At 42.0% G+C, this 9,555-nt stretch overlaps 1 protein-coding gene across 5 annotated transcripts in view; it reads left to right on the forward strand.

Moving 5' to 3' along the window:
- The window catches only part of LOC133138165 (cyclin-dependent kinase 17-like), a 50,682-nt gene extending 41,896 nt beyond the window's left edge, over positions 1-8,786 (forward strand). For 4 of the 5 annotated variants that reach the window (XM_061256683.1, XM_061256686.1, XM_061256684.1 and 1 more), the window contains 3 exons: positions 1,462-1,539; positions 2,313-2,432; positions 3,634-8,786. In XM_061256683.1, the coding sequence (XP_061112667.1) occupies positions 1,462-1,539; positions 2,313-2,413 (179 nt within the window). In that variant the 3' untranslated portion in view covers positions 2,414-2,432; positions 3,634-8,786. The remainder of the gene's footprint in view (positions 1-1,461; positions 1,540-2,312; positions 2,433-3,633) is intronic. The other variant, XM_061256685.1, reaches the window with a different exon arrangement.
- Positions 8,787-9,555: the final 769 nt, after the last annotated feature.

The following is a 9,555-nucleotide window of genomic DNA, read 5'->3' on the forward strand; positions in this document are numbered from 1 at the left end:
TTTGCCATACATGGATTAAGACAAAAAGAAAAATTAAATGAAGATCTCCATTGAAAAGGGTTTTTAGTTTAGAGCTAGGCTTAATCCATGTTGTAGGGCATTTTACATAAGTGGTACCTCTCTGCAGACCCCCAAATGGAAACAGACTGTGTTGACCACGTTGACACAGGTTCAGCGAGGTTTGATGAAAAGACAGTGCTCGTCAATACAGGACTATTGCTCCCATCATTGTGCTGCCTCTGCGCAATTCTGCCACCTCAGTGGAATGCTCCCAGAACTGTTGAGGTGAAATAGTACTGTATAGATCATGGGTTTTCCACATACAGTGTTTAGTGTCTTTAGATAATAGATTGTCATTGGTGGTGTGGTACACTGGTTGCTGAATAAAGTAGGAATCTTGTAGGAATAAACCACAAGTAATGCAAGTTACCTGTGAGTCAGCGTCCAGATGTGGTTAACCAGGTTTGTTGGACATACAGAGCACCATTGTTGTTACCGCCATCTTGTGACTCTTTATTTGATGATTTGTTGTTTTCCTGTAAACCCTGGGTATATAGAGGGGAATGTGGAATGGTTCGAGGAGACTGCGCACCATTTGCGTATAGCATAAGACACCTTGTCATTCTTGTAACACATTGTCATTCTATTTCTGCAATGCAGATTGTTGAATAAATTGTATTAAATTGAACCTGCATCCTCTTGACTCGCACCAGTATACACAGACAACCTAGGATACCTGCACCTCGTAGTCACTCGCCTATACACCAGTGCCGTCACAATATACATACTAAGTGTATCATTGTAGGCTATACAGGCCACAGGCACGTCTGCGTCTATACAAATAGACAGCGATCATATAGCCACACTATTGGCGGACATTTGCAGTTCCTTTTGTTGAACTGTTAGAACAGAGGAGCAGTTGAACTTATCTTTTGGAGTCAGATAAACGAGAACAAAATAAAATTAACCCTGTTCCAGTAGCATTGGTCAGACTACACGCGTTTCCATTGCCTCTCAGATACTTCCGCCTTTTGGTGTATTTGGGGGGTTTCTTACAATGTCTGAGAAATTCGCCCATGAGCTGCTAGCTTAATCTGCTCAAGTATTCACTGGTCAGATTCAGTTCATGCCAATTGAGCTATAACAAATTACCCAATTCATTTAGTTGCTACTTTCCACTCATTCCCCTATCCATAAACAGCTGAGATATTGCTCCAGCTTTCTTGTTAATTAGCGGAGGTGAAATGGCACACCTTTACACCTTCTGCAAACCTGAGCATGGTGCTTCATCTCTGTCATGTTATCTTGAAGTGACCTTTGCTTTTTATATTTGTTACTTCATTTCTCAGTTCTCAGCTATTAGTGCAGGTAAAATGGCGCTGTTTATTCCCTGCTGCTGTAACCCATAAAGGAGATGGATGCGGGCCTGATTCTTATTCCAGTTCTCACTCTTTTTTTCAGCTGCGTCCATCTTCTCTGTGAAGGACATCCAGCTTCAGCGAGACCCAGGGAAGAGAACGGCGGCGTACCCAGAAGCAGGTAGGGGGCTCTGCGGTTAGGCAGGGAGTCGGCTGGTGCAGGCAGTAGGCAGGAGACAGGACACTGAGAGGCAGAAGGGCTGGCCTGTTGCACGGAGACATGCATGACACCTGTCTGTTAAAATCCACCACGGGTCTGTACCCAACTCGGACTGGCAGTGGTAGCTCTGCCGCGGGTTAGCTAGGTTTGCTAGGTTTGCTAGTTCCTCCTTTGTCTGTCCGTCTCTCTCCTTCACTCTCACGCTTTCTTTATCTCGTTATCGTTCTCGTCTCTTTCTCTGTGAGTCTCCTTTCGCTCGTTCTCCGTGTTTTTCACCGTCCGCTCCGAGCGCTGTTGTCGTCTCTCTCTGTGTCTGGTTTCTCTCACGGTCTGTTCGCTCACTGCTGTCACCCCTGGTTCCCCCGCTCCAACACCAGCCCCATGGACGCTCATGAGGTTTCTCCCCACTGCTCCTCTCCCTACGGTCATGTGACCGTCTCCCAGAGGAGGGCGCCACCTCAGGGGTCTGCCTGAAACGCTGGGGGTGGAGCTATTGTCAAAACAGGGGTGGAATGCCGTGTCTTTTCTTAATGGAACTCCTTGTCGGCCGAACTAGGGTGAACCAGGTCATTCTGTTTCTTAATGACATCTGCCTTTCTGGTGTTCAATGGTTCTCTCTCTGTCTCTCTCGCTCTTTCTCCCCCTCTGTCTCTTCCTCTTTTTTTCTTAATTTTCCTGTCTATCTGTGTTGTGCCCATCTCCCTCCAAACCCCGCCCCTGACTTAAAAAAGCAGCGCCCCATAAGCTGGGCTCTGCGCCCTCGGAGTATTTCCAGAGAGAAGGTGCCAAAGCAGGGGCTCAGTCTCAGGGTCTCACCTCCCCCTCCACCGGCTGAGTGATCCTCTCCCATTCCGGTAATTACACTCTCTCTTTCTCTTCCCTCCCTCCCTCCCTCCCTCCCTCTTTCTTTTCTGCCAGTCTCCTCTTTTTCCCTCTTCTGCCTCACACACACACACACACACACACACGCAAGCATTACGGAGTAGTGGGGACATTGTGACCGATTCCGCTTTAGTTTTCAAGTGGGCCACCTTTCTGTGCTCTTTCAGAGAAAGATGAGAGACAAGCACAGGGAATTCTGGGATAGGGCAGCTGAGATATGTTTTCATTTCATTTAGATTTATTTCCCACCCCCACCACTGGTCTTATGCAGTTTGGTTCAGATACCTGCAGAGGGAGCTGTAGCCTTGGTTAATGCGTGTCTTCTGCATGCGTGCCTGTGTAGGTGGGCATGACAGTGTGGAGTAGGTTTACCAGTGTGTAATGTGTGTGATCGTTGGACGTGGAGGTAGTTTTTGCCATGTGAAGTGTGTGTTTTGCCAGGGTGTTGTTTTGCCAGCTGGAAATGAGTGTCTGCTTGCAGTTGATTACAGTATGTCTTTCATGTGTCTTTCATTTGAAGGGAAGGTTCAAATGAAAAGTATCTTCTACGACAATTTAAGCTGAAAGCTATAGATGATATCAGCCTGACTGAATTATTAAAAATACTGAATATATGATTATAAGTGTGTACTATTAAATGTGGCTTGTGTGATACTGTAAATACATGTAAGTGAAAGTTACAGTCCTTGCTGATTACACTTAATTACCAGTGTATGGCTCTTTTTTTGTCCATCTGATGTTGTATAGTTGTATCTGCATGACTGCTTTGTGCATGCTAGAATGCATCTATATTTGTGTTTCTGTGTGTTTTCATGTGTGTGAGTGTATGTGTGTGTGTGCATGTGAGCGCGTGTGTGTGCGTGTGTGTGACAGTGTGTGTGAGTGTGAGTGTGCGTGTGAGTGAGTGCGCATGTGTGAGAGAGTGAGTGAGTGAGTGAGTGAGTGAGTGAGTGAGTGAGTGAGTGAGTGAGTGAGTGAGTGAGTGAGTGAGTGAGTGAGTGAGTGAGTGAGTGAGTGAGTGAGTGAGTGAGTGAGTGAGTGAGTGAGTGAGTGAGTGAGTGAGTGAGTGAGTGAGTGAGTGAGTGAGTGAGTGAGTGAGTGAGTGAGAGTGATCCTTGCCACTCATTAGTGACTACATGGCGTGTGCCTCTCTCTGTGTGTGTCTGTGTGCAGCCCAGGGGAAAGGCCGGAGGCAGAGTGTGCTATTTTAGTCACCGAGGGGCGTGAGGCCGATACGGACATGCAGGACCATGCTGTCCAGGGACAAAACGAAACGAAGGATAAAAAATAATTACTAAAAAAAACAACAAAAGGCAAACTCCAGATGGAAGAAAAGAAAAAGGAAACAAACACCCATCCATGATGCTGCTGCTGCTCTGCAGTCTTTAGGATTATTTTCTGTTTTAATTGATTTCACTTTTTTTTTTTTTAAATAGAACTCTTTAATTAGTGTAATTTGTGGCGGGGAGTCTTATCTCCTAGTTTTGAAGTTGGGGGCAATTCTCATTTTTAGAATTGTTTTTGGATTATGTACATAAGAGACAGTGCTGCAGAGAGCTTTTTCATTTCACATAGCTTCATACCCAACTGCCCCACTTGCTGTCTCCTGCATTACTGCCCTTCTGCAATGGGATTGGTGGGCTGGCGGCGGAGGGAGCGGATTGGTGGAGGGCGAGAGGCCCTGGGAAACTGCACCTGCTGTGAGTGAGCACTAAAGGATAAGGTGTCTGAGTTGGGAAGTCCATTAACTGCTGCGGACGGTAGGTTGTATGTGCAATAACTCCTGATAACTAGGCCATTTATTCGCTGGAGCAGAATATTGAAGCAGTAATGATGGTATTACCCGGCCCCTCTGGATCCCAGTCTCCCCCACCCCTCCTCTACTCTGACTGCGAGGCTTCACGTCACCGTAGCGACTCGCTGAGGAACGGAGGGAGGATCGGCATTTAAAACCCCCGCATGCTCCTGTACGCCTTGGGAACTCTGTCTCTCTCACTGGGGTCCAACACTACATTCCCCGTTCTTTCCTTTACCTTTACGGAGGTGCACTTTCATTTAGTGCTCAACGGTATCAAAGTACCGTACTGAACAGTACAGAACAACTAACTCCTGCCTGCAGGACCAAAATGGATAACAAATCATACATTACAGGGTAGAATAGGACCTTGCTCTTCTCTATAGAATCACGGTCTGTAAGGGTGCAGTAGGCTAATGCATGACCATACAAATGCGTACACTACATGACAGAATAAGGAAGGGCACTACTGTACAGAAGACTACACTACTTTACAGAATAGGGAATAATACAGTTACACAGTGAACTGCCTTGTTCTGGGAAAGGGCACAAGTGTATAGGAGTGTACACTACAGGGCAGTGCTGTGTTCACTGCTGTGTTTAAGGTTAACCCCGTGACTGATCACTCACCTGATAATTTGACCTGTTATTAGCACCAGAAGACTTCAGGTTTAATGTGTAGCATTAATGTATTACAGAGATCAGAACTCACATCTCCTAATCTGTTTTGCACCAGGCAGTTTGCTACTTTGATTACTTTACACACGTAATGCGGATACACGCACGTCAAATACAATGACATTATCACCTACTTATTCTCTCAAACAAGAGATCCTCGATCTCAAGAGACTTACCTGGTAAAACTAGTTTATTTTTTATTTTTTGCTTTATTTAAACCCTTGATACTGTGGAATGATGGAAATGTTTCCAAGAGTGCTTCCTGATGTGATTTTATTAGTCTTCTTATTAAATAATAATGGGTAGGAAGAGATGGAAGGTGTTCGCAGTCTTTTTGCTCAGGAGTTTCGATTGAATTATTGATTTTGAAATGTGCTCTGAGGTCCCCTTTTTCACTCTAAAAATGTCCATTGAAGTGAATGGACTTTCTCTTACACACGATTCATCTTTCTCTGAATTGACCATCAGTTCTTCTCCATTGATAGGGTACTAAAATTGTGTTCAGGGTAGACAGTGCTGATACTTGTTATTTGTTATTTTGGATAAATTCTTTATTTTCCTTCTTAAGCATATCTTGTATGTGAAGTGATTGTCAATTTTTGGCCTGCTTGATGTTTCCTGAGCCCTGACTGAAAGAGGAAATGTCTGGAAAACTGTAATAAATCGACTGGGGAGTTTGGGTTGCTGTTAATAACAACAGCATTTGCCTTGGAATATAAAAAAATGATGACCTTTGCAACAGTGACTATGTTTCCATTAGAATATCTAAGCAAAACTGGCCAAAAGCAATAGCCCAACCAAAATAAGTAATCTTCCAAATGTGTTCATATACAGTACAGTATATATTGCTGCCATTGAGCAGTGTTTTTTTAATGTTATCATTTAACATTTTGATGATTTGATTTTTACTTTGTTCCCTGTTTGTTTCGACCCCTTGGTGGCTGTTTTTCATGTAGTATCAATAATTGATTTCAGCACCTTAGTGGAAACATAGTCAATGTGACCTCTGGACCAATACACTGTAAGATGAACAGGAACTGATCCTCGAGACTGATATGCAATGTGCTTTGATTTTTGCATATGTAATTTGTACATATATAATACTTCATTCTGTATGTTAGATGTTTAATGTAACATACAGTCTGCCCTTTAAAGGTTTACTTTTACATGGATGCTCATGTTGCTTCTATTGCTGTTTATTCTTTATTTTTACTACTTTTAAGTAGTTAGGGCAAAGATTCTTGAAATTCAAAGATTTTAGGACAGTGCTACTGCTTGTCATAACTTGCATTAGTTTTTAAGATAAACAATACGTGCTAGGTACCTTTTGTTTTGACAAAAAGTAACACTGCCTTTACATTTGTAACTTTTCAGATCCTTGCCTTTGGCTTTTTGATCTACTTAGGACCCTTAATATCTCACTTTTTTTTCTTCGCATTCCAGCCTCTCTGTCTTGTTTTGTTCAGTGGCAAGAGGATTATGAGAAATGTTGTCTGTTCTGACAGACCGATAGACCAAACCAGTACTATTCAGGAAATGTCAAGGTGATGGAAACAGTAATAAATGCTTGAACAATACACATTACTAATTATGATCAATAATACTTCTAACTGAAGCCATAGTGCAATGCATAGATTGTTTTATGCCTTTGTGTGCATGGTGTTGACATGGACCCTCTGCTGGAGTTACTGTACCCACCAGACCCCCTGACCTTGTGTTCTGTGTAAAATTGGAGAAAACAATGTCTGACTGGCATACGTGACAGAGAATAGTGTCCGGCAGTGACACAGAAGAGCCGCATGTGTATGCCTGCGTGTTTGGGATTGTGCGTGTTGTGGGGGAAGTGTAAAGTTATATTTTAAAATGACCTCAGGATTAAGAATACTTACTTGCCCCTTACTTGGTATTCCCAGAGTGAAACCATGCTGACACTGCCATTGTGATCAGCTGTTCAGTTTGCTAACAAGTCGCTAATAGAGAACACTGGTATTTGTTTGCAAATACACTCACTGAGCACTTTATTAGGAACATCTGGACACCTCTGTATTCATGCAATTATCTAATCAGCCAATCGTGTGGCAGCAGTGCAATGCATGAAATCATGCAGATGCGGGTCAGGAGCTTCAGTTAATGTTCACATCAACCATCAGAATGGGGAAAAATGTGATCCAAGTGACTTTGACCGTGGAATGATGGTGCCAGATAGGGTGGCTTCAGTATCTCAGAAACTGCTAATCTCCTGGGATTTTCACGCAACTCTAGAGTTTACAGAGAATGCCGTGAACAACAAAAAACATCCAATGAGCAGCAGTTCTGTGGGCAGAAATGCCTTAATGAGAAAGCTGACAGGAAGGTGACAGTAAAGCAAATAACCACAGATTACAACAGTAGTATGCAGAACAGCATTTCTGAACACACAAGGCATCAAACCTCTAAGTGGATAGACTACAGGAGCAAAGACTTAATGCATCTAAAAAAAAATAGAAAATAAAAAGTTATAAATACCTAATAAAGTGCTTATGTGTATGTGTATATATCTGAGATTGGTTTAATTTGTATTTAGTTAAATGTTCTGAAAGGGCAGAATGACTTTCACAATATGTGTAGTAAATGAGAATTAACAAAAATGATGGGAAAATAATCACTGCCTGTAATTCATTCTTTGTTTTTGTGGACCCAAAGTACTCAAAGGTTGTTTCAGAAGTAATATTGGCTGAGTTGTTGCCTGTAATTCAAAACTACAACTGTATCATTTAAAATTGATAGGTTTTAAATAACCATTTGAAATTGCACAAGAGACTAGAAAACATCACAATGTGTGTGGCTACACACTTGCAGATGTTAGATTTAAGTTTGCACTGGGAAAATACCATCTTTGTCATCTTGAGTCGTACAAATAATAATTTGTATTTCTTTTTTCTCTTGGAGTACTTAGAATCATGTCTTCCTTTGGCACTGCCTGCCTGTGCAACTCTGGACCACAGCACAGCGGGTGGCGACAAAATGGTTTTGCACAAAATGGCAGACTCCTTTGTGGCACAAAGGCTCTCATCAGTTTAAAAAAACAGCCATACTGATGCCTCATAGGGGAGTGAATGGTGCATGTTTCGCTGAAGTTATACTCGCCACTCGTTCATAAGGAAGGCGTCTAGGCATTTAAAAAAAAAATGTCAGCTTGATTGGGAGAATGGTACGGCAGAATAAGGTGGTAGTTCTGGGATTCATAATTAGTGGTTTGATAGTGGCTTGTCCCTTTGCTCTCAGCCTACAAGACAGCTAGGCTTATTATTCAGTTGTAATGCCAACGAGTCTGGTGAGATCCTACACAGCCAAATTAATCTTGCACAATTATGGCACACAAAATGCACCCCAGGTACACAAATAAGTGGATTATAAAACTATGGTTGTTCTGCAGGTTTTACCCTCTCCACAGTTTATTTTTACACCTGAAAGGATTTTTTTTTTCTTTCTTTTTTTTGCTGTATACCCAAATATTGTGGTGTGCTTATCTTTACAGGGAGGAAAAGAAAATACATACCACACTGCTCACATGCTTCAGGTTTTTGTCCCCAAGAGCTGGGGAGTTTCCCTTCAGTCACATCATTCTACCCTTAGTTGGCTGAAATAAAAAAATCAAACTCAGCATTATTTTCAATTTACTCTTCCTGTCTTCTTTCATTATTTTGGCTGTTGTGCATATTGCTGTGTTTATGCTACCGAGAAGACTGGATACCAGTGAACAATGATGCCTCCTAGTGTCAGGGAAGACAAATTGCACCCTCTCCCTATCTACTGCTGTCCCACCACCTGTCATTTGTACATTACTGCTTCTAATAAAGATGTTGAGAATTAAGTGCTTGTTTTGAGACTTATTTTGAATGAAAATATGAAAAATTGGTCCACTTTCACTATTTCTGTCAGAGCCTCAAACTTGCTTTCACATTCTAGTCGAATAACATAATCATCTGACGAAGGTTTTATGCCATCATTTTGTCTTCAGATTGATCATGAAACATGGTCTTATAGTTTTTGTCCTGATTATGAAAACATGTTTCAGATGCTCTATAGGCAGTCTAAAACTAAATATTAATGCTATGTTTTTCACTGTTTTTGAATGCACACAGCTGTGGGATTAAACGATGGACACAGGCAATAGTTTTGTAATCTAGATGGTGGTTTTTGTAAAAGTCCTACAAGATATCCACGCGATATTCTTTCTTAGTAGTCTCCTGCAGCATGAACAAAAAAAGCACTATTTGTGTTGGGTAATGAATTTTTTTTATGAAAAAAGTTATTTACGTCTTTAAAATAAATTCAATGAGCCCCGGGGCAGCATTCAGTGCATTCATTAATAAAGTTTGTGTACATGTCTACCTAATAAAGTGCTCTCTGTGTGTATGTACCACAGACCAATGAATTGCTGAATAATTGCTGTATTAAACTATTGCTAATTATCAGAGGGTTGGGTGTCTGGGGAAATACTTACAGAGATTAACGCTAAAACAGTAGCTATAGCCTGGCAGCCCATTAAAATGGAAAGCAGGCTTTACCAAGAGCGGTCACACATCAGGGGAAATGTTTTCAGTAGGTAGCCTGACCTGTGTAATCTAAATGGCTTGATT

Source organism: Conger conger, chromosome 10 (genome assembly GCF_963514075.1).
Source record: "Conger conger chromosome 10, fConCon1.1, whole genome shotgun sequence".
NCBI classification, from domain to species: Eukaryota; Metazoa; Chordata; class Actinopteri; order Anguilliformes; family Congridae; genus Conger; species Conger conger.